This window comes from Monopterus albus, unplaced genomic scaffold (assembly GCF_001952655.1).
Source record: "Monopterus albus unplaced genomic scaffold, M_albus_1.0 scaffold344.1, whole genome shotgun sequence".
In the NCBI taxonomy this organism is placed as follows: domain Eukaryota; kingdom Metazoa; phylum Chordata; class Actinopteri; order Synbranchiformes; family Synbranchidae; genus Monopterus; species Monopterus albus.
The window spans coordinates 325,957-353,392 of NW_018128224.1; the positions used below are offsets into that span (position 1 = coordinate 325,957).

The window sequence follows — 27,436 nt, forward strand, 5'->3', positions numbered from 1 at the left end:
TCAGCCGACAGTGAGGTTGTAAGAACAAAAGACAACCACAGTAATAATGTTAGCGCTTTCCTGGTTTGGGCTAAGTGAATGACTAAAAGGAAGCTAGTACTGCGTATAATTCTGATAAACTTGCTATTTGGTTACCAGAAATTTAAGTAATTTTATCAGACCATCAACAAACAAATCTCAACTTCTCTATGCTCAGGGACAGAGCTTGGCTGTGGCCACATACACACTTTTCATGCAGGTATTTCCAGTCTGACAACACATGCTTGTTTAACGTTCTACATTTGTACCGACCATAAGCACGTCATTGCCCCTAGCAATGGTTTGTGTCATATAACCATATAGGAAAAATCACTTTCAGTATAGTTTCTTTGCTATCTGTTGGAATAATGTTTCTGTGTGTTGTACTGCCTGTTAAAATGATCAGGTCATCAGAAAAGCCTATTGATATCTATACAGGAGGCTTATTTCTAGGGCTGTAACTGGTTTATAGTTTAGTCTATATAACATCAAAACATCAGCAGAGCCAGACTTGATGTCTTCATATCATTCTGATCAAACAAAAGTCCAAATATCCAAAAATATTTAGGTTATATGCCAAATGGCAGAAAAGAATCAAAAAATAATTTATACTTACTATTTTGCTTGAAAATGAAAGTTATTTTAAAAAGGAGCAGCTTGTTCTAACTTGCTTCAGTTCTAAATATTTAGGCCAATACTTTTTAATTTTAGTGAACACTGTAAGAGCATAAAACATTTTTATTACTTGCATTGTATGTGTACATACTGCCAAGATGGGTACGGTATGTACATTCAGACCGAAAATGCGGGTGATTTCCAGTAAATCATTAAGTTCTCAGGTAACGCACAAATCGAATGGACCAAACTCTTATTTCTTCTCTGGGTAAGTTTAGATAATGGCTGTTCTGGTTTGTTGGCCTGTTTACATGTACAGTATGACCCCTTGCTGACCAACGCCGCATCCCAACATGATTGCATCATCGGCCTGAAAGATGATGACTACAGAGGCTCCTTAACGCCAGGCATAAGAGTCCTGCCAATGTTGCAATCATATTCATATGATTGAATGGTTATAACGCCATCCTGTTACTGAAGTGTCATCTAACAACACTGAAAGTTGTCAGAGCCCGCAGCAGGTGCTTTTGTCGACTTCCATCTTGTTGCACTTTTGACAAGTGACACTCGCTCACAGGTGAAGTGCTGGTGTCGACATTTAGTAAGCTAACTAGCTAGCTAAAACATAAACAGCGACTCACCTTTGAAAAGATAGTCATATTCGTCTTCTCTGTTCGACATAGTTTCCCCTTTTCGGTGAATTTTCTCGAAGTCGAACAAACCTATGGTATATATTCAGCTAGCGTTAACGTTAACCAACGTTACTTCGGGACACACCGTTCACGATTTAACGTCACAGGAAAAACGGTTAATTTTCACTCAGACGAATACAAAGCTGAATCACTGACTGAGTAACACAATAAGATACTACTGCTGTTATCCGCATACAAAACAATTAGCAACCCCTAGCTGAAAAAGTTTCGACTTCTCTTCCTCGCCCTCTGTCACTTGCCATCACTGAAGCCGCAACGTAACGTCTATTTGCCCCGCCCCTTAATTGCTCCTATTGGTCAATAACTGTTCGACACCTGTCTGTAGCGTCGACATGATTGGTCCACCCTCCTCTCGTTCATATTTGTTAACTTAGATGACGTATATGGCTCCAACCCTCAACAGGTAATATCCAAGCCTCAGGTTAGCACCAAAACCAAGCTGATTAATGGAGGCATTGTAAATATGTTGCTGCGACACGTGTCACTGCACTGCAGCCTAACAGCACAGACTATGTCACCTGCCTGGCAGGGTTTAGAACCATTTATTGAGCTAGCTCAGTCAGAAATAAAATATCATTGTTGAAAAGGTTGCACACTAGACCGGGGGAGGGGCACTATTTCAACCCTGGAAATCACCTTGACCATTCCAAATTTTACATATTTGTGAGTTATATTATTTATAAACAATAATTGATATGTGGAAATGTGTTTAAAAATACATTAAAAATAGTGATGCCCACAGTGAAGCTACATTACTGAATACATGATCAGGAACCACCTGCTATGCCTTCGTGTTTCTTAGAGAGTTGAGCTTGCCAGAGGAAATTTACTAGTTACAGTTTACTAGTATGTGTTGTCAGAGCATTACATTTTAATTGAATAGCTGCTGAAGTGATAAACCTTAACTAATTTGGTATTTCAAATAACATTTTGTAGGCCAGGGTCTCCATAAATCCTTTATTTCTAAACAGATATTCAATCAGTCTCATCAGAGATCATAAGCTGGAGCACACGCACAGCAGTGACAGCAGCACAGTTCCTACATGCATGACTTTTAATAAAACAAACAGTCATGTGCAACTTACATATTAAACACAACAGATTCAATCACGTGTCTGGGCTTTTCTAAATTTTCTGCATAGATTATAAATATAACATTTTACAGGTGACAGTTTAATGTTTTGTCTTTGACCTATGTTCAATGGGCCATAGCAGGGACTTTTAAAAGGGGGATGTTGGTTTCCAGCTACATTCATTCACATTTATGAATCATGGTTTGAATATGTCACACCACCTTGTAGCTTGTACAACTTGTAAATCAGTCATTTCAAAGTGGCATCACTTAAGCAAGACCATCAGTATTGGCACCCACAGTGTGACAAATTGCCTGCATCTCCTCCAGCTCCAGCTCAGGCCTGTGGATGGAGGAGTTCACTTGTTTTCCACCCTGAGGCCTCCGGTTTCCCAAAGGACAGTGTAATCAGATGTTCCTGCAGCAGGGCTTATTCTCCTCTGTGCTTTCTGCTCGTGAACTATTTAAGGACACAGCACCAATGGAGCCCCGAATCACTTCCTTACTGCTCACCTTCCTGTGAATCTCTGAGGCAAAATATTGACATATTACACCTTTACATTATGGTATCATCAAAAGAAGTTCAAAAGTGTTGTCATGCTTTGATAGGAAAAAATAGCCCAACCCCTTCATGGACAAAACAAAGTATCTACTGTATGCTGCTCAAACTTCCATACTGGACAAACGATGATTAGTAAAGGATAGCAGCACTTCAAAAAAGATATGGTGAAGTGCTTGTTCCCAAACAAACACCAACCAAAGGTACTGTTTCCAGACTATCTTTAATCTCAAGGCCAATCATACTGCATACTGTAGCTGGCTCTCATCTTCCAAAGGTCATGTTATTTTGACCTTTTTCTGACTTTCTCTAAGACCTCCATAAGCTGAGGAACTGGAGATTTGGTTATGTGAGGTTATATTCAGGATCACAGAGTGGATCCTTAATCTTAGCATTTTTATGAAAGCAGGTATTCAGTCCACATTCAAGGAGGCTTAGAGGGAATGCACATGTACAGTACATGGAAAGGACCTGGCCAGAGGATCAAACCTGGCACCTCCTGGCTATAAAGCAGTCAATCATTGTATTTATTTAATCGTGACAAGGGAGTTTTTCCTCCCCACAGTCACCATGTGATTGCTCAAGGGGGATTTGTTGGCTTTTCCTCTATAGTATTAATAAGAGTACGGTCTAGACCTTACTTTGTAAAGTGTCCTGAGATGACTTTAGTTGATTTGATGCTATACAAATAAACTGAACTGATTTTAACTGAATTGTCAAGCTTAATGTATTATTACAAAGATTATGCTTCTCTTTAGATTTCTGCAGCTTTTGGACAACTAATTTGCATAATGGGAATTAACAAAGTAGGAGAAAAACTAAATGCATCAGCATGCAACACATTACATGTACCTGCTAGGACTATGTTGAATGCCGCTTCCACATTAGTTGAGTCCAAGGCTGAGGTCTCCAGAAAAAAAAGACCTTTGTTAGCTGGATAATACAAACAAGATATGTTAGTTGTTAAATTCACATTTGTATTAGTTTTTTTTTTTTGCTACTATTGCTTGTGTTACTTTAGCAACAGTATTTGACTTATAAATCCTAACAATCTTCAGTACAGAGATTTGTTGATGATGTTGTACCTGCAAACTCTTTGGCCTCATCAGTGGGCACAGATCTCTCTGATTCCAGGTCAGTCTTGTTGCCCACCAGCATGACCACGATGTGGGGGTCAGCATGTTCATAGAGCTCCTTTAGCCAGCGCTCCACGCTCTCATAGGTGAGGTGTTTGGTGATATCATAAACCAGCAGGGCTCCAACAGCACCTCTGTAATACCTGTTTAGGGGAGATTACTTACTTTTTAAACTTGGGAGCAGCAGAAATGAGTTGTAAGCACAATAATGAAATTGGCTTTTAAGTTTATATAGTGAACTTGTTAGCAACAGCAAATTTAGCAGATATCACACAACAGTAGCATTCATTTGGAAACATGTCTTTGGCCATCTGATGAATTTAGGTCCAATATTTGATCTCCTTTTAGCTCTGTTTTGGTCTCAGCCAACTTCTGAAGGAAGTACCTCATTCACTATGTTTAGCCAGGTGCAAACTGTGCCTGTCTGCTGTTTAGCACTGGGGTTTTAAAACTACTGTGGCCAAAAACAACACTGTAAGAGCAGTGAGAGCGAACCAGTAAAGTTTCAAGCTGATGAGATGAGAGAAGCTGCAGTCTGTTAATGATTCTCAGTGACCCCTTTCATAATACACAGTCTTTGAATAACTGCTGTTATAAAAGATGTCTATTGCACCTGCTTTAGACACTGCTGTACCTTCACTGAATACAAGCTGTTTCTCCTGCTATCAGTTGAGCTTTATTAACTGATGATTGCTCCAAACTCATGAACCAGTCAACACTTACAGTATTGTTCAAAATAATAGCAGTACAATGTGACTAACCAGAATAATCCAGGTTTTTAGTATATTTTTTATTGCTACATGGCAAACAAGTTACCAGTAGGTGCAGTAGATTCTCAGAAAGCAAACAAGACCCAGCATTCATGATATGCACGCTCTTAAGGCTGTGAAATTGGGCAATTAGTTGAAAGGGGTGTGTTCAAAAAAATAGCAGTGTCTGCCGTTGACTGTACAAACACAAAACTATGTTGTACAAACGTTTTTGTTTCTAGGATTTAGCAATCCTGTGAATCACTAAACTAATATTTAGTTGTATGACCACAGTTTGTTATAACTGCTTCACATCTGTGTGGCATGGAGTCAACCAACTTGTGGCACCTTTCAGCTGTTATTACACTCCATGATTCTTTAACAACATTCCACAATTCATTTACATTTCTTGGTTTTGCTTCAGAAACAGCATTTTTGATATCACCCCACAAGTTCTCGATTGGATTAAGGTCCGGGGATTGGGCTGGCCACTCCATAACATTAATTTTGTTGGTTTGGAACCAAGACTTTGCTCGTTTACTAGTGTGTTTGGGGTCATTGTCTTGTTGAAACAACCATTTCAAGGGCATGTCCTCTTCAGCATAAGGCAACATGACCTCTTCAAGTATTTTGACATATGCAAACTGATCCATGATCCCTGGTATGCGATAAATAGGCCCAACACCATAGTAGGAGAAACATGCCCATATCATGATGCTTGCACCACCATGCTTCACTGTCTTCACTGTGTACTGTGGCTTGAATTCAGAGTTTGGGGGTCGTCTCACAAACTGTCTGTGGCCCTTGGACCCAAAAAGAACAATTTTACTCTCATCAGTCCACAAAATGTTCCTCCATTTCTCTTTAGGCCAGTTGATGTGTTCTTTGGCAAATTGTAACCTCTTCTGCACGTGCCTTTTTTTTAACAGAGGGACTTTGCGGGGGATTCTTGAAAATAGATTAGCTTCACACAGACGTCTTCTAACTGTCACAGTACTTACAGGTAACTCCAGACTGTCTTTGATCATCCTGGAGCTGATCATTGGCTGGGCCTTTGCCATTCTGGTTATTCTTCGATCCATTTTGATGGTTGTCTTCCGTTTTCTTCCACGTCTCTCTGGTTTTGCTCTCCATTTTAAGGCATTGGAGATCATTTTAGCTGAACAGCCTATAATTTTTTGCACCTCTTTATAGGTTTTCCCCTCTCCAATCAACTTTTTAATCAAAGTACGCTGTTCTTCTGAACAATGTCTTGAACGACCCATTTTCCTCAGGCTTTCAAATGCATGTTCAACAAGTGCTGGCTTCATCCTTAAATAGGGGCCACCTGATTCACACCTGTTATTTCACAAAATTGATGACCTCACTGATTGAATGCCACACTGCTATTTTTTTAACACACCCCTTTCAACTAATTGCCCAATTGCACAGCCTTAAGAGCGTGCATATCATGAATGCTGGGTCTTGTTTGCTTTCTGAGAATCTACTGCACCTACTGGTAACTTGTTTGCCATGTAGCAATAAAAAATATACTAAAAACCTGGATTATTCTGGTTAGTCACATTGTACTGCTATTATTTTGAACAATACTGTACTTCAGAATTACATTTCTGCTCCCACCTTACAGCAGCATAATTAATTCTGCTTTAACTGCTTTTAGCTGCTTGTTACAGCACAAATAGGAAATTCCACGGGAGTGAGAATTTGCATACTGGAATAACTTGGTAAGTTAATTACTCAAAAGCCAAGCAGTAAGAAAAGAGCTAATCCAGTGGTGCAGTATGACCTTAGATATTTCAGTTTTAAAAATAAAACTGACATGGTTTCATTGTTTTAAACCCAGGTTCCACATTGTTAATCCTTCAGTTTAATTAAAAAAGAAAGAATCATGGGCACCCTGACAGCAGAAACCTGCTGAGAACTGAGTGTTCAAATCAAAGTCTCTGCTCTAACCAAGTGGATGTTAGAAACCAGGTTTGTTGAAAAGTGAAAGTAGACAAGTGTGTGCTGGTTATTTTCAGGTAATGCAGGAGGAAACTGAGGCTCAGTGCCAGTCCTTTTGGCTGATAACTTCACCACCTTAAATTGCTGACATACTGTACAAGTTGCTCAGCAACTATGAAACAAGAAAACAAGCATGAATGTTGATTTAAACTGTCCTCACTTTGTGTTCCGGCTTACAAAGTGAGCATACTTGAAAAGGAGTGAAAATTTCAACACAGTGCATTAAGTCTGTTAATAGCACACAAAGGAAATAGCCTACATACAGTAAGTTACTCCAAGTTGAATTGAGAATGGTATGATGAGATTTGAATCATGATCCTATCTCCATTAACTGAGATTCTGTCAGGCTTATCCAGATTAGTTACCACATACCATAATTACTGTATTTACCACTGATCTCTGTACCTGTTTACAGTTGTGTTGCTATTTGCTGCTGGCTGTACCTTCATATTTACCAAAGAGGACAAACTCCAGGCCTTCTTGTGGCCTCAAGGTGAAACGTACTAGTCTCATGATAATGTTGTTCCTTACACCAGTGTCTCTGGAGTTTTAATCCCTTCAGACTTTTTTCCTTTCTCCCTTCTAACCCTAAACTACCTTGGAGTTAGGTGAAGTTAAATATAGACTGCTTCATATTTAACATACAGATATGATAGTGATATCAAATGTCTCATCTCAGTCTTGGCAAGGAAACAAATAAGCTTATTTCCTTTTTAACGTATACTTTTAGAGTTAGTGAAATGATTTTCCATGAGTTTTTTTTGTCTTAACCTGTATGTCACAGCCACATAGCAGAAAAAAAATGTAATTGCTTACACATGTTCAACATTATTACAAGTCAAAATCATCCTGGAACAGATTCCATTTCTTTCGAGATAGTAAAACCACTAAATAATGTGACTACAATGCATGTTGCATGGTGGATAAGGGGTTCCTTTTCTATGCCCATCTTCTCTCCTTGGACTGAAAACACAAAGGATATAGCCCTTCTCTTTTGATTACCAGATGAACTTTCAGGAAATGTAGGAAATCAGTAACTGGAGTGCAAATAGTGGACATATTGTAGCTTGACAAAACGTGGGCACACCAAAAATGTAATATTGGTGTAAGATTTAATCATAAATAACTGCAGAAATGCCTTTAAAGGCTACAAAAAGTAATGCAGATTGAAGACACATAACCCAGAGATACAGATGTAATAAGAGTAAAATGTGAGAATGAGTGCATTGGTATATACAAATATACCAGTAAAAGCCATAATGGGTCTTGGCACTCACGCAGAAGTGATGGCCCGGTATCGCTCCAGGCCAGCTGTGTCCCAGATCTGGGCCTTGATGGTGAAGCCACTCAGCTGTACCGTCCGTGTGCTGAACTCCACCCCAATGGTTGTGCGGCTGTCATGGCTGAACTCATTTTTGGTGAAGCGGGACAACAGATTGCTCTTTCCTACACCAGATTCACCTATTAGAACCACTACAGACGACACAAACCACAGGGACATTTGAATTAGAGTTTATTTTGGGGGTTTGGTTGTTGCAAAACTACACCCGGTATGTCAGTCTTAACTAAAGCTCTTAGTCTGGGTGTGTCTTTCTTGCTTGTCCCATAAATCTCCATAAAGTCTAAGCTGTCTGTCTGCAACTGGAGCTTATTACACCATTAAGGATAAAATATTGTCTATTACAAACATCACCACACCCTCATGGTAAAGGAGTTCATTATTTTAACTCCGATGCAGGGGTCAAAATGGACAGAGGATGCAATGAGTAAAATACTGGAAAGCAATGTAGGATGCAGACCTGTAACAGAAAACACCAGATCATTTATTAGTAAAGGGATAATATAATATTATTCTATACATGTGACTTGTTTACCCTACTGAGGATCTGGTCGGGCTGTATGCTATCCCATCATACACTGGATGAGAGGTCAGTTGTAAAATACGTTGCTTGTTTTGTTTATTTAGACACAAGGAAATGACAAGTGACAAGATAAATAAACCTTTGTTTGGGAGAGATGTGGTTTCAGAAGTAAAAGGACTTATTTGTCTTTTCTCTCACTGGGTTTCCATACTGTATATGTGTGTCTGTACTTCTCTGAATGTACCTAAAGAGCTGTTTTTATTTATCAGTGCAATCATGACAGAACAGCAATCTTTTATTTTTGGTCAGTCACGCCTCAATTGTGGTACGATTTATATCAAAGAATCTAATTTTAACAAAACTGAAGGATAAATGTTGATTCTGTATATTAGATGTATACTCCTTCCTCTGGAAAACATTTGAGGATTTAAACATTTCACAGGTAAGCCTTGGTGTCAGAAAAAAAAAAGTTTCTAAGAGCAGTAGGTGATTCAAAGTCAGGTGAAACAAGTTAAACTGCTACGTCCTCCTGTCTTCATCAGAAGAACCCACCTACTGGGCAAACAAGACAAGAAATAGCACAGATACCCCCTCTGTAAATTTCAGTGACTAATGCTTGGGTGTCTGTTGTTGGTAGCTGACTCACAGTGAAAAAAGGCAAGGCATTAGTAGAGACAGGAAAGTGTGACCACATTATGAAAAGACTGCAGCACTGAAGTCTCTGCACTTTGGTTAAGACACAATTACAGCTTACTGCTGAGGTGTGGGAGCTCAGGAATACTGAGAAAATTATCCACATATCCATTATGACATATCCACAGCCATTAAATGTGGAGTTAGGGCATGATGGGTGAGAATGTAGAAATATGCTTTCTTTCTGATCAGGGGTTCAGTGGGAAGATTAAAACATCTAACATATTTGTTGCTCATGAAACTACAGCCAGAGGGTGGTTAACTTAGCATGAGGACTGGAAACTAGGAGTAAATAAGAGCTGAGCTCTGTCTGAAGGTAAAAAAACAGATCCATCTTCCAATTTAAGCCATTAATTAGCACATTATATCTTGTTTGTTAAATCTGTACAAGAACTAAAATGTCCAAAAAAAAAGCTGATTGTGGTGAGTTATGAGCTACAAGTTCTTGGATATGAACATTTTGGATACAGCCATTCTATTTAGCATATCTTTAAGCTATGCTAAAATCACATGCTCATTTTTTTATTTTAAAGAGAGACCTATCTTTTTAACCACTCTGGAGTTCCCTGACCTATCTTGTTTCCGTACCGGTGGCTCGGGACAGACACACTGCCAGCACCCCCCTATGATTTATTACTCATTTATTTGTTTGTATCCTTTTTCTCTCCCCTACATCTACTCACTCATAGCTCGCTGCCCACTCTCCCTTACCTTATATGTATACTGAACACACCCTCACACACATGTACACTCATTATACACACTTATGTTTTCTATGCTCCTTTGTAAATGTCCTGTAACTATTGTTCTATCTTTCATGTCATGCTAATGTCCTATGTTTAGTGCTGAAAAAATAATATGCTTTTAAGTAAAGGACTCGAACACTTCTTCTACCACTGGTGACTGTGGAGAAAACATTTTCATTAAAAGGTCCATTTAAGTAACCGTTTAGGAACTTTCAGTCATATCACATGATCTTCAGCAGCAGATGGAGTTTGCCCAGTCAGGGCAGAGGAACTGTGGATGTTCAAATTTCCAACTGCTGATGAAGATCATGTGATACGATTTAAAGAGCCAGAACAGTTACTAAATGAACCTTGGAGTGAGACTGTATACTGAACTGTTTTCTTTTCCAAGGGCAAGAGTGAATTTTGCACCTCAACCTTTGAGCCAACCTTGATGAGAAGTCCTTAAAATGCATGGAAAAAAACTGGCATTAATCAGAAAATACCATCTGCTGATGAATATTATGTCAGCAGCTACTAAATGGACCGTCTTCTTAGCTGAAGTTTCCAAGGCCAAGAAAGAACTCTGCATGGAGTTTAAAATCACTTGTTCACTATTCACTGTTCATAGAACCACAGCTAAAAATCGCTGGCACTTGTTTCCTGAACACCTGCTGATTTGTATAAATGTGCACTTTTACAAATAACACAACTCCCAGTTTCTGACTGAAGTTTGAGGTCATTTATAAGCTGCTCCACTTTAGGTAATTGTTCACTCTGCAGCCACATCACTGTGGCACTTTTTTCCAGTGGGTGAGTTGGTAAAATGCTTCTTGTCATCCTCTTCTCCTCTACTACTCAGTAACTTCTTATGCAAACAATAAGGCAATACAAAACAAATGCTCCCTAGCAGCCTGGTTTGTCCGAGATGTGTTGTAGTGAGGATCAGATTTTCCTTTTGCTTGTTTTCATGACCTTAAGGAGAGGAAATATAACTGCTGTGCTGTAAACAGTAATGCTGTTTATCTTTATTTGATAACTTTAGTTACTAGTTACTTTTTAGAAGCAGATTACTACAAAAACAGGATAATCACAAATATTTCTGGATCCCTGGTGAGAAATTCACAAGCTGCCCATTGACATAAATCATTCAAAATTGAATTATTAGATTTAAAACACAATCATCAAAACAACATAGAATTAGCTCCATCTTTACCAGCTCCAACATTAAAGTGATGCACACAATAATGCATCCATAATATAATACAATAATATAAACTATTGTGAAATGTGCAACTCTGATCATTATGAGTACTTTTATTTGTGGTAGTCCAAGTTAATCTTGATTCTAATGCTTTTGCAATTCTATTTAAGTTAAAGCTTGAGTGCAGTGAGGACACTGGTACTACTACTTTTAATTAAGTAAAGAACCTGATTACATCTTCCAGCACTTATTCAAGCATTCTCTGTGTAGGCTGGAAAAACTATGTGAAACCCCAGGCTATTTAAAATCAATTAAAAAAATAATAAAATAACTGAAATCGTCAGCAAATCTGAAGTTAAAAGGTTAGAGCTAATTTGTCTTATTAAAAACACTCAAACATTCTGAGTTTGCTGTTCCCAAGATGATTCTGCGGATGTGAGCCGAGCCTCACAAAAGAGATTCCACAAGATGCAGACTTGTTGATTTGCATAAATCTGTAATGGGGTACAAAGTAATCTCACATAGGCAGATATTCATCAGTCCACACTTAGACAAGCTACGAGTGGAAGCAATTGAAAGAGTCTGGGCAAAATTAGAAATCCAGCTGCAATACTTGCTAGGATTGCTAGCATAAAATAAATTGTGTTCTTCCACAGTTTGCTCATGCACAGCATGTGTAGGGGACAAGCATGTGCTGGTCTACATTCCTAACAAACACCACAGAATTAGATTTTACTGATTAGAGTTAACAGAGAATCACTGGCTGAAATGAAATTATGCACATACTTTTGAGATGATCTAACACACACTGCAAGGAGCACTGCAGCATTAACTGAGTGCTGAGACAAGTGTGAGCCAGCAAGCATCCAAGATGTCTGAGTTTCTTTACTATGAATAAGACCATGCTGGCTGTAGCCTTACATGTTTTTGGTCTAATTACTATGAGCAGTATTAATCTTCAAATCTAGCTCTTGGCTTTTTGTACAGAGAATGTACAGAGATAAAGGGGTGTGACATGCAACAAAATTCCCCAGCTGGAATCACACCAAGGTGGCACAGTGGAACGTCACAGCAAGAAGGTCCTGGGTTCTAGCTCGAGCTGACCAGGGGCCTCTCTGTGCAGAGTTTGCATACGTATTCTCCCTGTGCCTGCGTGGGTTCTCTCTGGGTACTTAAGCTTCCTCCCACAGTCCAAAGACATGCAGCTTAGGTTGATTACAGCTGTATATAAGCACTTATACTATGCTATGTAGGTTGAGGGCAAATTTAAATGAGTGAATTTTTCATTTTTCATGTACACTAACAATACTTTTACAGACTGGGTGTGTTATACTTGGAGGAAAATGACTGATGTACTTTGTCTGAAACCAGACAATATGTTATAGTGTTGTTCAGCAAAAGATGCTACAGATAAAAAAGAACTGAAATACTCATCCTGGTTTCAATAAAAACATGCATTAATCTTTTTTTTCCCCAGAAACAACATGTTGAACTGGACATTTCACTGAGTGTAGCTCTCGAAACGTACAGTAAATTTACCTAAACAACAACTAGCTGACATGGGTTCAGCTCATTAATTATCCAAGTTGTGCATTCCTGGCTACTGTATCCTATGCCCAGCTGTTTATTGTTAATAATATATTAGATTCTGTTAACACACAGCACATACTCCTGTTCTTAGGACCAAGTTAATAATAAACAAGGAAGTACAATTTCCATTACAAAGCAACATTATAAAATGACAACCTTTAGACCCTGTAGGTTTATACCTGGGGATCAACTCAAGTAAGCAGAAGAACATGTACCTACCCTTAAAGACAAAGTTGTAGCCGTCATCTGACCCCATGTTGTGTCCATGCAGTGTTGCTGCCCCACTCGACTGATCACAGGATATAAGACGACACTGACTCACACCACAACTAGCTGCCTGCTTAGATCCTCAGGCTTCAGGAGAGAAAATGGCTGCAAAAATGTTTTGACACGTGAATACAAGTCGCCAGCTCTCTGCCCTTCACTACACTTCCCAGTTTGAGTGAACAGAAAGCTGGCTTGTTTGAACAAGGCACGCGGCATGTATCCAGGTTGCTCTGCTGCAGCAGGCGGGGTTTGTCTCAGGGAGTGGTGCAGCAGTGATGGAGGTGTGTTTAATGGAGCCAGTACGGGGGGTGGGGTGTTGGACAGGTAGGGCAACTAGCAAGTACAGCCCAGAAGGACTTCTCAGGTGCCTCCTGGTGGACAAATCAAATGCAGGAAAAAGAGAGCAAGTGTCTGCTTCATCACTAAATAAGAGACACATAACAGATTATATTGTATTTCTGTAATAGTGAACAAGTCAGTTTTGACTCATGACTTTTAAATCAGTTTCTTCTTAAGTTCCACTGCAGAAAAAAATAACAGAATGGCACTTTCAGTTACAAGAATGTGCACATGCATACAATATAACAATTTCTCCCTCTGCCAGTATAGACATCCATACTTTCCTTCTTGTCATATTGAGCTTTAATATAATAAGACCTGTTCTTATTCAGTCTTCCTATCTGCTTGTGGTAAATTCAGTTGTGCCTTTCAAAAATGCATTCAATTTAAAAATGCCTTTTTGTCTACTTCATAATCATGAGACCTGAAATTTGGACTGATTTAATCAGACATCTTTCATATTCTTCTATTTTCTCTTTGCCAAAGAGGTCAAGGTCCCTGAGACCATAACGAGTCTTAGATTTTGCATTAGATTTGACCATAACTGCACTATTACAACATAGTGAGGCCTTTTACTTAATTCTTCATTTTACCCTAGTCTTACATGTTTACCAAAATCTCTTACATTATTGCCCATAGTTGTTTTCTCTAAACACTGGCATATAACTGTGCAACAAATACAAGAAACAAAAATCTGACTTCAAGTAGTTAAAAAACAAGCAAGCACCAGGTTCTGATTAGACTCCACTTAGAATGAATGCCCAAGGTTTGTTAGTTTTTCAAACATTACACTATTCAAATTATTTAAATAATTTCAGGTCTTAAGGGAAGCGAGTAACCGATAATATGTACAGACAAACTAAATGACATTCCTGGATAAATGAATGTCCCCTCCAGGATGTCAGTCCCCTGTGGATGAGGGCACGAGTCATCACTGGATGGTTTGATGAAAACGATGTGAATCATACGTTATAGCCTTCACAGTCACCAGATCTCAACCCAGCTGGACACCCGGGGGAGATTTTGGAGTGATGCATTAGACAGCATCAGCATCTCCACCAGCATTATCAAAACACCATGAGGGAACTATTTTTATCTCCAGTAGAGTTCAGAGACTTGGAGAGTCAATATCAAGGTACACTGAAGCTGTTCTGGTGGTATGTGGTGGCCCAGCACCTCACTGACACTTTGTGTTGGCTTTTCTTTTCACCTGTCACCCATCTGTATATCCTGCGATTATCTACAGGAAAATGTTGTAAAGCTTCAAGTACCACATATGCTGTAATCAACTCAGAACTAAATACTTGTTCACTTTGAGAAAACTATTGTTTTAACAGCAGCATGTCCCTCCATCCATTATCTATACCGCTTACCCTGAGTAGGGTTGCAGGCAGCTGGAGCCAACCCCAGCTGACATTGGACAAGAGGTGGGGTCCACCCTGGACAGGCCCCCAGTCTATCACAGGGCTGACATGTAGACAACCAACCACACACACACCTGTATTGCACCTATGGGCAATTTAGAGTCCCCAATCAACCTAAGCTGCATGTCTTTGGACTGTGGAAGGAAGCCAGAGTACCTGGAGAGAACCCATGCAGACACAGGGAAAAGATGCAAACTCCGCACAGAAATGCACTGGGTTGGTAGGGGCTCGAACCTGGAACCTTCTTGCTGTGAGGTAGGTGATCACTGCGCCACCATGCTGGCCACCCATCATCACATGTACTTGAAAAATAAATCAGTAACAATGCAGACTTAATATGCTTTAGAATAAATAGTGACAACTATATACATCGCAAATGCTTCATATTCTTGAAGATGAACTTTTCATAATAGATTTCTACTTGACAATGAAAATGATCAGGAAATACTGACACTATGAAGACAGCCTAGGCCCAATCCTGGTAAACCTGATATTTTGACAATGAACTAATCTATGGGCCATCTCTACTCACACAACTCCAGCCACTCAGTATGCACAATAACAAAAAAGACTGGTTAAATATTAATCCAAAATGTGTTTATTTGATAGCTTTGAAATATCTAGTAATCTTTACTTCATGGGACAGAAATTCCTTTGAAAGTTTCCATACACCTTCTGTCATTTTAGTCAGAGTTCAAAATATTCAATTTTCTGTGTAACTGTAATTGACATGCCTGAAGTAAAACTAGAAATGAATGAACCGACCACAGGAACAGCCGATAATGGAATCAGTTCAGCAGACGTACATCCAAATGTGCTACTGACAAATTATGTGGACTCCCAGAACAGACCATTAGATGAAGAGATTCACAAGCAAGGGCAAAGAGTCAAAAATCCATAGAAGCCCTTAGTTTCAATACTAGTATTATTAATGATTATATGTACACTTACCCACCAGCCCTCCACAGCACACAAACATTCACTCACTCACTTATAGATATATCTGTGCATTATGCACTTTGTGAAAACCAGAATGTTACACTAGTCCATTAATCATATGAAGCGACAGGCTGAGCTTGATCAACATGTCCACTATGATGCGGCCACTTGGGTTAATGGTTCCTCCAGGTACTCCACCAGCGCCTCTGCCTATAAACACAACACACACATACTGCTATAAGTTTCTACTATATTGCTGAATGTAGATGGTTGTGTCCTCTTCCAGGTGTTTCCGAAAGACACAACACAATGTAAAAAGGGTTATATTCAGAGTGAGGAATAATATTTGAAACAGTTTTAACAATTACCTTTATGTACTATCAGGCTTCCTGTAAAACTGTCTCTGAGGAGAATCCACCTTAAAACAGGTTTATTGCAGAGCTAATATGATACGACTGGATTTAACTTATTTAGTCATATACTGCATTATACAGAACAGTACAGAACTGCAATCATTAGTTGATGAATCAATTAGTTACCTGACAGAAAGTAAGCAGGAACTGTTTAGAAAATGAATAAGTAATTTGAGAAAAAATGCCAAATATATGTTCATTTTAGCTTCTCAAATGAGAGTATTTTCTGCTTTTCCTTGTCGCTCTTCATAGTAAATTGAAAACTTCTGGTTTTGAGACTGTTGGTAGGACAAACCAAGACACACTGTATGCCGACACCGAATAGAAAGCTGGTGTATGTTTCCACTGTACTGTTGAGTGTGGTTGTGTCCTCTTTCAGCCATTTCAAAAGGTAAAATTATTTAGGACCAAGTCAGTATAGCAGTGTCAGCTGGGGTGAAGTTTCTCAACTTAAATCTAGATCACAAAAGTACAAGTGTGTACACTGCTATAATTACAAGCCAGTATGCAAACTTTGACCAAAATATTTTATCTGACTGTAAAGTCTGATTTTTAAAAAGTACTGAGTGCTTCTTCCAACACTGTGGATCTGCTGTCACAAAGCGTTTACATATCTACACCTATATGAAGACCACTGTTTTGGTGTTGGGTTCCTTTATTATGGAACCAAAGACTCTTCCAGCTATGAGAAGTTTAGTCATCTACATAACCCCAGCAAATGCCAACATTATTAATTTTTAGTTAAATACATAAACACATATTAACTAGGCCATGGTGGAGAGTTGGGCCCCTGACAAAGTGGGAAAGGCCTTATCACGACAGCGCTGTAACCCTGAATATAGATAAAGACATATACTGTATTTAGATAAACTAAATATAAATAAACATAAATATAAAAATACCCTCAAATAAACCCCCTCCGCAGGAAACTACGGTGAAAGTACAAAATATCAGTGAACACAGGACATTGTATAAGGAACTAATGACGGATGTCAGCACCCACTGCTGGAGTGTTAAAATTCTCACCTTTGCTTTTAGCATTCCAAAGCCCACTGTCTCTTTGGCGTACATACACAGCAGCAGGTTGGCAACACGAGTAATGGCCACTCTTCCCTCCTACGAGAGGAAATAAGAGAGACTGACAAAGTTCCTCACTCATCGTACACCTGATGATATTTGTTTTTTGGAGGGTGGGGGTGTTAGGGTGATTTTATTTTAAGGAACACACACCCACAGGGGACTGAACCTCTTACCATACAATCCATGAGTATGAATTTGAGTTTGTCTTCATTGAAGGCTTGGTGGCCGTTCTTATCGTAGGCTGCCCAGATGTTGCTAGCGATGGCAGCTGTCACACGTGCATCTGTGTCCCCATATCCAGAGTAAGCCAGAAGTGAACCTTCATTATTCAGCAACCTGGTGATAATATGAAATTGGATGCCTCAGTATCCAGGAGACTAACTTGTTAAAAATACTGTATATTGCTACAGACCGCCTGTGTATGGGGTCTATTCAAGCCATCTCTCTCAAGCTACCTAACATTAGCATTATCCACAGCAGGAACAAGGGATGTAGTGGAGCAGCAGACCACATGAAGCTTAACAATGTAATCATAGTACACTGTATAAAAAGTAACAGAAACCTGTATGAACTACACATATACAGCAATGTCAATTGTTATGACTAATGTTGCTTGCTCGTCCTAGACTAAATTTATTTAGCTGCAGTTTTCGCCTCTGGTACATTCAGACTCAGTGGTACACTATCTTTTAGAAAAACGGATAGTAACCTCAGTTATTCGAAAATATGCACATACACGAGAGACACAAACTTAGACTAATTTATCTTATGTGGTTGCAAGCTTAATAAGCTTGAATTAATAAGAAGACCGTATTTGAACTAAAGCACAAAATTTAAACATGTGTAGATATGTATGGACATCTTAAAATAGTGTTATATTAATTATCAAAAACCATATTCTGTTCCAAGCAACACTTCTGCAGCATGCTACCAGCTAGCTAACCGTACTCACAAAGTGCTTTGGACTCCGTTTGTGTTCGCTTGGCTGAGAACCTGCGTTAAAGCCTTCGGTCGTAACATAACTGACTACTCACTAAAGTGTGACGACGCAAAACAAAAAATACTAAAACAATTTTCTCAGGCTAATCAACTAGCTTTAAACTATCAGTAAAATAGTCAGCTGATTGTGGACGGGTTTTCTTCCTGTTCCGATTGCAATGCATCATGGGAACTGTAGGCAAATCTTTATAAACTATTGGCTTGATGAGAGCATAGCGTTTTTATTGATTTATTAACACTTTTGCAATGTTTAGCTAAAAGCCAGAAGTATATTTAGTCAAGACGAGTACTGCACTACAGTTTCAAGAATAAGTTGAACTTTGCATTTTTACTGTTTTTGTCCACCAATATGACTGAGGTAAAAACATAGTTGTAGTCCATTACATTTATCCTTATTGTTTGCAGTTTGAGATTTTATGCGCAAGATTTAGTTTTTTAAGTTTCATATTAAAACTATCCCACCATAATAAATTAGAGTGTAAAAGAAAAATACACTGAAAATGAGCAATGCAACATAGGCTTTAGGTAAGTTTTAGGATTTCCACTTGAAAGAATTGTGTGCTGAGATTTTAAAAGTTTGTATTTGCTAAATTTACGCAATTTTTCACTGCACAGCCGACTGACTAAGATATTAAAGAAATTTATTTTGATTTCTGGGGGGTGGTTACACTTACTAACAATAAATATTAAAATAATTTAACAAATAAAAATAACAAATTATTCAACTGAACAAAAGACAACTTAGGTAAACACAGAACAATACACTTCACAGATAATTTTGCGATATATAGCAGATTCCAACAGTTATATTTAGAAACTAAAATGCTTGTATGGAAATATACAGCTACATTATTGTGAAATGATTTGTTATCATCTCTAATCAGGTGGACATTACTACATGCATTTCTAAGGAAGGTTTTAGGAAAGAAAATACAAAGCATTTAGAATCTGTCAGGGTAAAACTTAACTGAAGGAATAAAGATCAACTAGCTAAGATGAACTAAGACTCGTGGAAAACATATTAGGCCAGCAGTCTCTCGAATGATGAGGGCCCGCAGGTTGGCTTCACGGTTGATGAAGCCCATGGTGTTGAGCTGGTTGAGCTGCTGCTGGAAACAAACCTCCGGTATCTGAAGCTGTACGGAAGGAGATGATGCAGGGAGTCAGATAGTACTTATTTATAGAGGTGGATCTTTAAGATTGTGATTACAGCCTTTCTTTGGTGAGTGGGATAATTTCACCCAATACTTCTGTATACCTATACCTGCTGATGTTGATACATTTGTTTTTCCTTCAGTTTATATGCTTGAACTGGTATTAATTTCTTTCACAACACCTACTTCAACTGACACAGTGCTTGAAAACCAACCAATACTCATCTTAAACTGACACTTCATCTTTCTTCAGTGATAGTTTTTTAGCACTTCCATTGTAAAGGACATTTCAGCTTCTTTGAGAAACCATTTTCCACTGCCTCTTCACATGTAACAGTTTCCAGTACTGCATCTGTTTCAAATGTTTCAACTGCAAATTTTAAGGATTTATCAACTTTTAAACTGGACACCAAAAACAAGAACAATGGTGGATTATCAACTGGGCAAAGGTGGCATCTGCACATTTTTTTAAAGAAGGTGCAGTTTCACTGTGTGGTAGTAGTTTTTGGTAACTGGATTAATTGCAAATGTATGTGGAAATCTGCATCAGTTACTATAAATAACAGCTGGATCCTGCTCTATTAAATATTTTTTGTTGTGGCCCTATTTTGAAGAAGAGTGCTCGCATGATGCCTTTTCCTAGATAAAGTTGTGTTTCATTATCTTACCACAATGTGACATAGAAAACCTAGAGGTAATTAGCCTTCCCGTGTAGCTGTACTGGTTGCTTCTTTAATATTTGTGAAAAATATAACTAATGAGACTGTCATCTATTGTGTGTACTTGATGTCACCCTAAACTTAAAAGGAAGCAACAAATGCCAGGTTGCAAACCTTTTGCCCCAACCAATCAAGTTAATCCAGCCACGCACAAAAGAGGTTGGTAACACTAGTTCTTCCTCTCTCCTCCCCCTCCTCTCCTGTTACTTGATGTACTTTTTTTTCTCTTCTCTGTTCACCCTCCCCAGATGGTTGAAGCAGATGTCTGCCCACCAAGAGCCTGGTTCTGTCAGCTGTTTCTTCAGTTAAAGGGAGTTTTTCCTCCCCACTGTCGCTTCTTCAAAGGGGGGTTGTTGGGGTTTTCTCTATATACAGTACCTTACTATGTAAAGTGTCCTGAAATGATTGTTGTTGTGATATGGCACTATACAAATACAATTGGACCAAATAGAAGTGACGCCATCAGTTAAGCGTAGACAAAGGTCAGTAAATAGTCTCACAGATCTGATGGCCATTATCAGCACTTATACTGACTTAGTAATGCTGGTCAACAGCACCCCACCTAGGTTCTCCTATCAGCGCCCTGTCACTCTGAATGGTGAACAAATCATGTACGATAAATCACTATCAGGTATATTGCACAAACACTGATATCACTGTAGAAAATCATTCTCCAGGAAACTTGGCCTTTTCTCAGTCTTTGTTCATTACTGTTCATGCAGTAAGTGTTGCTTAAAGTTAACTCCTTCATCTTCTTGTCTCTTCTCCTTTATTGCATGATATATATATATTTTTAAGGTTTTCCATATATGAATCAAGGTTCTAAGTAAGGAACGTGGTTGTCATATGCTGTACAGATTGTACAGTCACCTGGAACTAATTTGACTATAGGCGTTGTCCTCTGCTTTCTGTTCAGAATAATGTATTGTATGTACACATGTATACATGTGACACTGTAAGTGACGTTTCTCTGAGCTCAAATAAAAAATTGATGATTAACACATAGAAATATAATTTGATTTTGGAAGCTAACCTGGATCTAATAAGCAAATTAAAGAAGTGTGATATGCAGGCCTATACCTTCCAGCACATATATAATGAGAATGGGTATCATGGTTAAGAAGGAAACATTTTATCTTTAATAGTTACATTCTGAAAATGAACTATATTCCTATTTTAACCATCTGGAATTTTTTTTATGATAAGAGAAAAAAGTTATGTGCTTTTGAAGATTTTTAATAAATTAATTTTTGGATAACCCGAATGGCATTTATTTTTCAAAACAGTATTTGTGGAAGGGACTACAGATGTATACACATGCTTTTTCCACAAAAGTGTGGAAACACATTTCCCATTTTTAACAGCCGTGCATCTAACAGCAACCACTGACACAGTCTGTTAAAAGTCACCAGTTAACGCAATCATTAGCAGACCCGAAACACCTGCTAACTGGATGGGAAGCAGATTCCCAACTTAGGAAACCACTTTAAAAGTGTTTTTACACTATACATATCATGAAGATACAGGTTTGTTGTAAAAAAGTTGTGGGGGATGGACTTTTTGGCACTCTCCCCCTAATGAATTTGAGAGCACACTTCTGTGACAGAATCGCAAAATAATGAGGACAGAAACTAGACCCGAGAACTTAAGACCATTCAGCGTGATACAAAATAAATGTATGATTCCATGTCAATCTGTAAACAAAATGTTGGAGGTTAACTCTAGCTTCCTAGCACGATCCCCTTTCGTTGCCAGATGTTTTGAAAAAAATCTGTAAATAGACCTGAGCGACAGAACGGTCCTCCAAAATTCTAATATCTTATGACCCTTTTGGGGTTTTAATGGTAATCACTATAAACTTATCATCTCTTTTGGTCAGTGATATGAGTTCCTGCCATCTTTACTACTTAACTACTCCTTGTCTTTGTTACTTCCGGAAGAGTTGATCCCACATGTTGCTGCCACTAATCGATCGTTAGTTTTGGGTTAAGACCTGAGTCGTGGAAAAATGCAGTATTTTGACATTGTTTGACTGTACCAGCGGTGTATTTAAAGGATAATTTATTTGAGTATTTCATTTCAATGCTATCTACTTATACATTGTACTTCTTACACCATTACAGGTATCTGACAGATACAGTAGTTAATTTACAGATTTATATTTTATATCCATAGCCTAGTTGACTGGATTTTAAAATATGACAGCTGTTTTCATTTAAGAACCCAATATAGTTGTCACTCCACCTCGCCCAGCACCACAATTAAAATATTTCTTTATGCATATGTAATAATAATCCAGTAATAGTACATATATAATAATGTAACACTTGTCAGGTCCTTTTGATAGTAAATGTAGACAGTAATACTTCTGTACTCAAGTAACATGTTTTCTAGGAATTTTTGTTGTAATGATGTGTTTCTACACACTGGTATTGCTTTTAAGTAAACTATCTGAATATTTCTTCAATCATTCTTCTTCAGTCACTTGTCCTCACTTGTTATTATTGTTGTACTTGTATTATTGTACACTTGTTATTATTCATAATTAACTAAAGTTTTGAAATTTATAACTGAATTGTTATAATTAACATATTTCCAATCATATATTTTAAAAATGTTAATTTCTACTTAACAGTGATTCTGAATATGTTAGATGCAGTCTATTCCTTGGCTGTTCCTTAGTTCTGATTTTAACTGATACCTTTCTGTACAAGCTGTTGGCAAACATGTCCACCACTTCTGTAGTAAGGTCATACACATATTCACTCTTTGGCACTCATTGCACAGTTTAGTAATAGTTTTAAAAAATATTTTTGAGTTGCACTGGTGTGGCTTCTTTCACTGCAGATAACTCCTTTTAGAAATCAAGTCTAATCTGATCCAATTTTTTTTCTATGCTGTCAAGGGACCCACCTTATGAAAACACCACAATCTGTACAAACATGTTTGATTGGCCTACACCAAGAACAATCATTCTGAATGTCCACACCTGGAATTTGTCAGATAATCAAGCAGTATAAGTTATGGATTTCTTGTTGTGCTGTCTACATTTTGACCATTGGAACAGTTTGCTGAGAAATCCTCCTTGCTCTACGGTATAGTAAAAACTGTTACATTTTAAATGACATTGTTAATGAAAACCTACCAAGTACCTTTAAAGTAGTTATCTATTGATGCATGTCTTTTATTCATAATAATTTTGTTGTGATAAATGCATAATTTTTACAAATCTTTTGCTAGTGCTCACATTTCCACAAGAATGAAGACTGGTCACAAGTGTCTGCTTGTCCCCTATATCTTGTTGTCTCTCATGTAAGTATGATATGAAAGATTTGAAGGTAAAATACAAAGAGTATTTTTAGGCTGCAGCTTGATGATATCGGAGCCAATTTAACAACCCCAAATCTCCTTCTAAATCATCAGGGTTTTGTGCCATGGCTCAGACGTGTTCTTTAATGACAATGCAAACCTCATACTCCCGGGGTCTTACAATATTCCATGGATGGCAGGCATTCAGGATTTCCGCACCCTCTCTCTCATCACCATCCCTGGCACACATGACAGCATGGCCGTCCATGGAGGTCCCGAGGCAGAATGCCAGGTCCTGTCCCTGAGGGATCAGCTGAGGGCTGGCATTCGTTTCCTGGATCTCAAAGTCTTTGGACTGGGTAACACCCTCTATGTCATGCACGGGGTGATGTACGAGCACAGCACACTCAAGGATGTCCTTGACACAGTTAATGCTTTCCTGTCTGAGTTTAAGACTGAAGCTGTGCTCATTAGAGTGCAACCTGAGTCTTTTGAGAAGAGCACAGTCAATGAAATGGTGCGAAGTCTTATTGTCAATTATCAACATGTCTGGGTGGCTTCTGGAATGCCAAACATGGGACAAGTCAGGGGGAAAATTGTCTTTTTGCAGAAGAGCACTTTTGGGGTGGGGAATTGTCTTTTTGCAGAAGAGCACTTTTACACTAGGAATCCCCCTCATAGATACAGCTGTGAAAGGTAACTCTAAGGTTAGTAACGTTAAGGACAAAGATAACAAAATCATCCATCAGCTGAACCAAGCCACTGAAGCCTGTGGAGGTGATAATGCTGTTCTGACCTACACTAGTGGTACTGGCTTTGGTACTTTCTGGGGAATGTTTCTGACTCCAAAAAGGGTGGCTGAACGGGTAAACCCATGGCTGAATCAGTACCTGAGACAGTTCTACCCAAACCAGCCCAGACCGTGCTTCGGTATCATTGCCATGGACTTCCCTGGCTTTGACCTCATCCAAACTGTTATTGGTTTGAATAGGTGGTAGAGGTTTGGGAGCTCTGAGCCATGTGTCATGTATATGGGAGGGTGTGGGTTGGAATCTTATGAATCTGATGACACTTTCTGTATCTTTCTAGTCACTTCTCATATTCATACATATAGCAGAAATGTCTGGTTTTCCAAAGTGTAATATGAAAACTCTTGACTTTCTATTGTGAATTGTGTAATTTTGGGAGCAATGGCACTGACATTTTCTGAACTTAATAATGACAAAAATAAATTTTATTTGATCTTCGTTCATCTGAAGCCTGTCTTTTCAATGACTGGATCTAGTTTGCACTCCTTGTATTACAGTGCTGGAATAACTATTCTATATAGGTGTCTACATTTTTGTCCTCTCCAGCTTCCAACACGGTCAAAATATTAGGAACACCTCTGAATACAATGTAGTCAAATACAGCCCCACCTTTAACTATGACCTCAGTAATAAACACAGAATTGAATATATACATTTATGACAATTTTGACAAAAACTGAAACCTTTTGAGCTTCATAAACACAAACGTTAAGGTTGAAGTGCTGCATTGAATTGCATACAGTTGTAAAGGTACCTAATAAAGTGGCCAATAAGTGTACATAAAAATTATGATTCAGGAAGTATCTTATACAATAGAGCGGAATTTCTCATATAATTTCATTTCTCTGTTGCCTTTGGGATCATAAACACTGTGACTGAGAAGTGCCCAACTACATGCCTGATGAGAACCTGACCAACATACAGTAAATGTCCCAGTGTGCATCAAACAAACTAGGCCATTTTCTGAATGTAACTGAACAAAGTTGTCTTGATTATCTTTCAAAGCCTATCAGAATTAGTCCTCCCTTCATTTTTGGTCATTTCTGCAAGCCACTGCTCTGTTTCCAGTCAGAGAATTGGTTTATTTTAGCTGAAATAATCCATAAGAGATCAATTTTGTTTAAACTGATTAAAGTGTAACATATTCTCAGATACTCCCAGTATTACAAAGAGCTCCCCTGCTTCTAGGTGCCTTAAGTGGGTTTGGTATTACAGCAGAACATTGTAGGTGGTTGGTTAAACATTTCAAACTCGCGATCTCTATGGCCCTGGCTGTCTCTGCTACATTATCTCATGATTTGGGCTGTAGGAAAAGCATATGCGCCGAATAAAAACCACCACAGACTGTTTACATTTGTTTAGATTAATCAATTCATCTAAACAAATGCTTATTGTATGCTTATTGATCTGCCTCAATATGCAAGCTTTTATGCATGCATACCTCCAAGATCCAGTGTGGAGGACTGAAGAGTTAAGAACAAAGTAGGTGTTTGCTGGTGTTAGGTATTTTTAGTTAGATAGATATTGGTTAGATATTTTATGTATTAGAAATGTTTAGAGTAGACAGGATGTCTAGCTCAGGCTGTTAAATGCTTAGTCATTCCCATGGGGTACTCCAGGTTGTTCATGTTCAAGGATAACTAAATAGAAAGTTGATTACTGTTAGGAGACAGAATGTTTATTATTATTATTATGACGTGTTTAATCATAATCGTAATCATATTATTTTCTTATGCTTGGTGTCATGACATGTCACTAGATGTTATGTCAGAATGTCTTAGATACACACCACACAATCAACAGACAATCACACATTGATTTTCTTCATGCTTTGACTACTGCTATGGCCAGCTGCACAGCTGAAACCGGAGACATCACGGATTGGCGTCCCTGTAGTATGGGGTTAGCCTAATATGGGGTTAGCCCGAAGTGATATAATGTATAGGCCTGTTGTGGTTCAGGGTCTTTCATCTTTCAGCTGCCTGCGTGCATGTTGGCGGTGACAGAGGAGGTGCAAAGACTCCTGAGTGTGTAATGTTCATTTTTACCTGTGTTCATTGAATAAATCAGCACTGTTTTGAAGTTACTTGGACTGCCTCGTCTCTCAGAGTTAATGGTGAAAAGAACTGGGTATCCAACACTGGTAAGAAAAAATGTCTGTATTTTGCTTGTATGTATAATGCTATGTGGTTTCTGGGTCAAAGGGCACATTTCAAAACTATGGACAATGTTCAAAGGAAATCAGAAATCTGAAATCTGGCCCATGGCTAAAGGCCACTGATTCATATATATGTCTGCAGCTTGTTGTTTCACTCTGTTACCTGGTTTAAAGTTCCATAGGCATTAATCAGACCACAGTGAACAATGTAAATGTATGCACAGAATACATCTGTACAGGCATACAGTTTGAAAGTGAGCACTCAATCCATTAAGGTATAAATACTGTATAAAATATTTTCCTCCTACCATGTTGACAAAATGACTTTAACAAGGATTGTCCAACCTTTTCCCTCTGTAATACATATTTTCATTTATGAGAAGTGTAACTCTGTAGATAATATAGTGAGATGACTGCTCCTGTTAACTGATGAAACAGAAATGAATGCATTTGTTTCAATAAAATTATTGCATGTAAAAACATAGTGCAGATTTTGTCTCCATCGCAATATATATTTTATTTTTTTCAATATATAGCCATACATGATCCATACTTATATTGTAGTATATCGAAAAATAAAGGTACTAGTTTTCAATATTGTAGTGACCTCCGGCGCGGAGGAGAGGAGCGAATCCTAACTGTGCAGCTAACTAGCTAGCGGGGTGCTAGCACCTACGTAAGACTAACACTGTTACGACCGGGCTCCGTGCACCGCACAGCTCTAACAATCCCTCGAGGATCACACCTTCCCCTTATGTCAATGGCACAGTGTGCACCCTCACCCTGAATTGCTCTTCAGTGGCGAAATTCACTGTTCTCATATCACAGCAGACAGCCAGCTCTCACTTCCGGCAGTCAGTTCTCAGTCCCGGCAACAACAACTAAC

General features: G+C 38.5%; 4 protein-coding genes across 4 annotated transcripts in view; 1 reads left to right on the forward strand and 3 right to left on the reverse strand.

Annotated features, from left to right (window-relative positions):
* rab11al (RAB11a, member RAS oncogene family, like) overlaps positions 1-1,622 on the reverse strand; it is a 9,604-nt gene extending 7,982 nt beyond the window's left edge. The window contains exon 1 of the mRNA XM_020625038.1: positions 1,275-1,622. Within this exon, the coding sequence (XP_020480694.1) occupies positions 1,275-1,314 (40 nt within the window). The 5' untranslated portion in view covers positions 1,315-1,622. The remainder of the gene's footprint in view (positions 1-1,274) is intronic.
* Positions 1,623-2,295: 673 nt separating this feature from the next.
* rab25b (RAB25, member RAS oncogene family b) lies at positions 2,296-13,645 on the reverse strand. The gene is made up of 5 exons (XM_020625069.1): positions 13,160-13,645; positions 8,144-8,339; positions 4,063-4,256; positions 3,830-3,910; positions 2,296-2,945 (listed from the first exon to the last, which is right to left on the reverse strand). Exons 1-5 carry the CDS (start codon positions 13,194-13,196, stop codon positions 2,827-2,829), a joined length of 627 nt encoding a protein of 208 aa, XP_020480725.1. The 5' UTR covers positions 13,197-13,645; the 3' UTR covers positions 2,296-2,826.
* Positions 13,646-15,545: 1,900 nt separating this feature from the next.
* lamtor2 (late endosomal/lysosomal adaptor, MAPK and MTOR activator 2) lies at positions 15,546-18,583 on the reverse strand. The gene is made up of 4 exons (XM_020625068.1): positions 18,355-18,583; positions 17,576-17,738; positions 17,349-17,438; positions 15,546-16,119 (listed from the first exon to the last, which is right to left on the reverse strand). The coding sequence occupies exons 1-4, from the start codon at positions 18,420-18,422 to the stop codon at positions 16,063-16,065; spliced, it is 378 nt and encodes a 125-aa protein (XP_020480724.1). The 5' UTR covers positions 18,423-18,583; the 3' UTR covers positions 15,546-16,062.
* A 5,193-nt stretch (positions 18,584-23,776) lies between these two features.
* On the forward strand, positions 23,777-24,581 carry LOC109974696 (1-phosphatidylinositol phosphodiesterase-like). Its single transcript, XM_020625032.1, has 2 exons — positions 23,777-24,100; positions 24,231-24,581. The coding sequence occupies exons 1-2, from the start codon at positions 23,777-23,779 to the stop codon at positions 24,579-24,581; spliced, it is 675 nt and encodes a 224-aa protein (XP_020480688.1).
* Positions 24,582-27,436: the final 2,855 nt, after the last annotated feature.

Coding starts and splice junctions, on each gene's coding strand:
- rab25b (XM_020625069.1), bottom strand. CDS start 13,196: ATGGGGTCAGATGACGGCTACAACTTTGTCTTTAAGG. Junction 8,340..13,159: donor CTACAACTTTGTCTTTAAGG/GTAGGTACATGT, acceptor TGTCGTCTGTAG/TGGTTCTAATAGGTGAATCT. Junction 4,257..8,143: donor TACCGGGCCATCACTTCTGC/GTGAGTGCCAAG, acceptor TCCCCTAAACAG/GTATTACAGAGGTGCTGTTG.
- lamtor2 (XM_020625068.1), bottom strand. CDS start 18,422: ATGTTACGACCGAAGGCTTTAACGCAGGTTCTCAGCCAAGCGAACACA. Junction 17,739..18,354: donor AACGGAGTCCAAAGCACTTT/GTGAGTACGGTT, acceptor TATTATCACCAG/GTTGCTGAATAATGAAGGTT. Junction 16,120..17,348: donor TTGGAATGCTAAAAGCAAAG/GTGAGAATTTTA, acceptor TTGTGTTTATAG/GCAGAGGCGCTGGTGGAGTA.
- LOC109974696 (XM_020625032.1), top strand. CDS start 23,777: ATGGCAGGCATTCAGGATTTCCGCACCCTCTCTCTCATCACCATCCCT. Junction 24,101..24,230: donor AGAGCACAGTCAATGAAATG/GTGCGAAGTCTT, acceptor GTCTTTTTGCAG/AAGAGCACTTTTACACTAGG.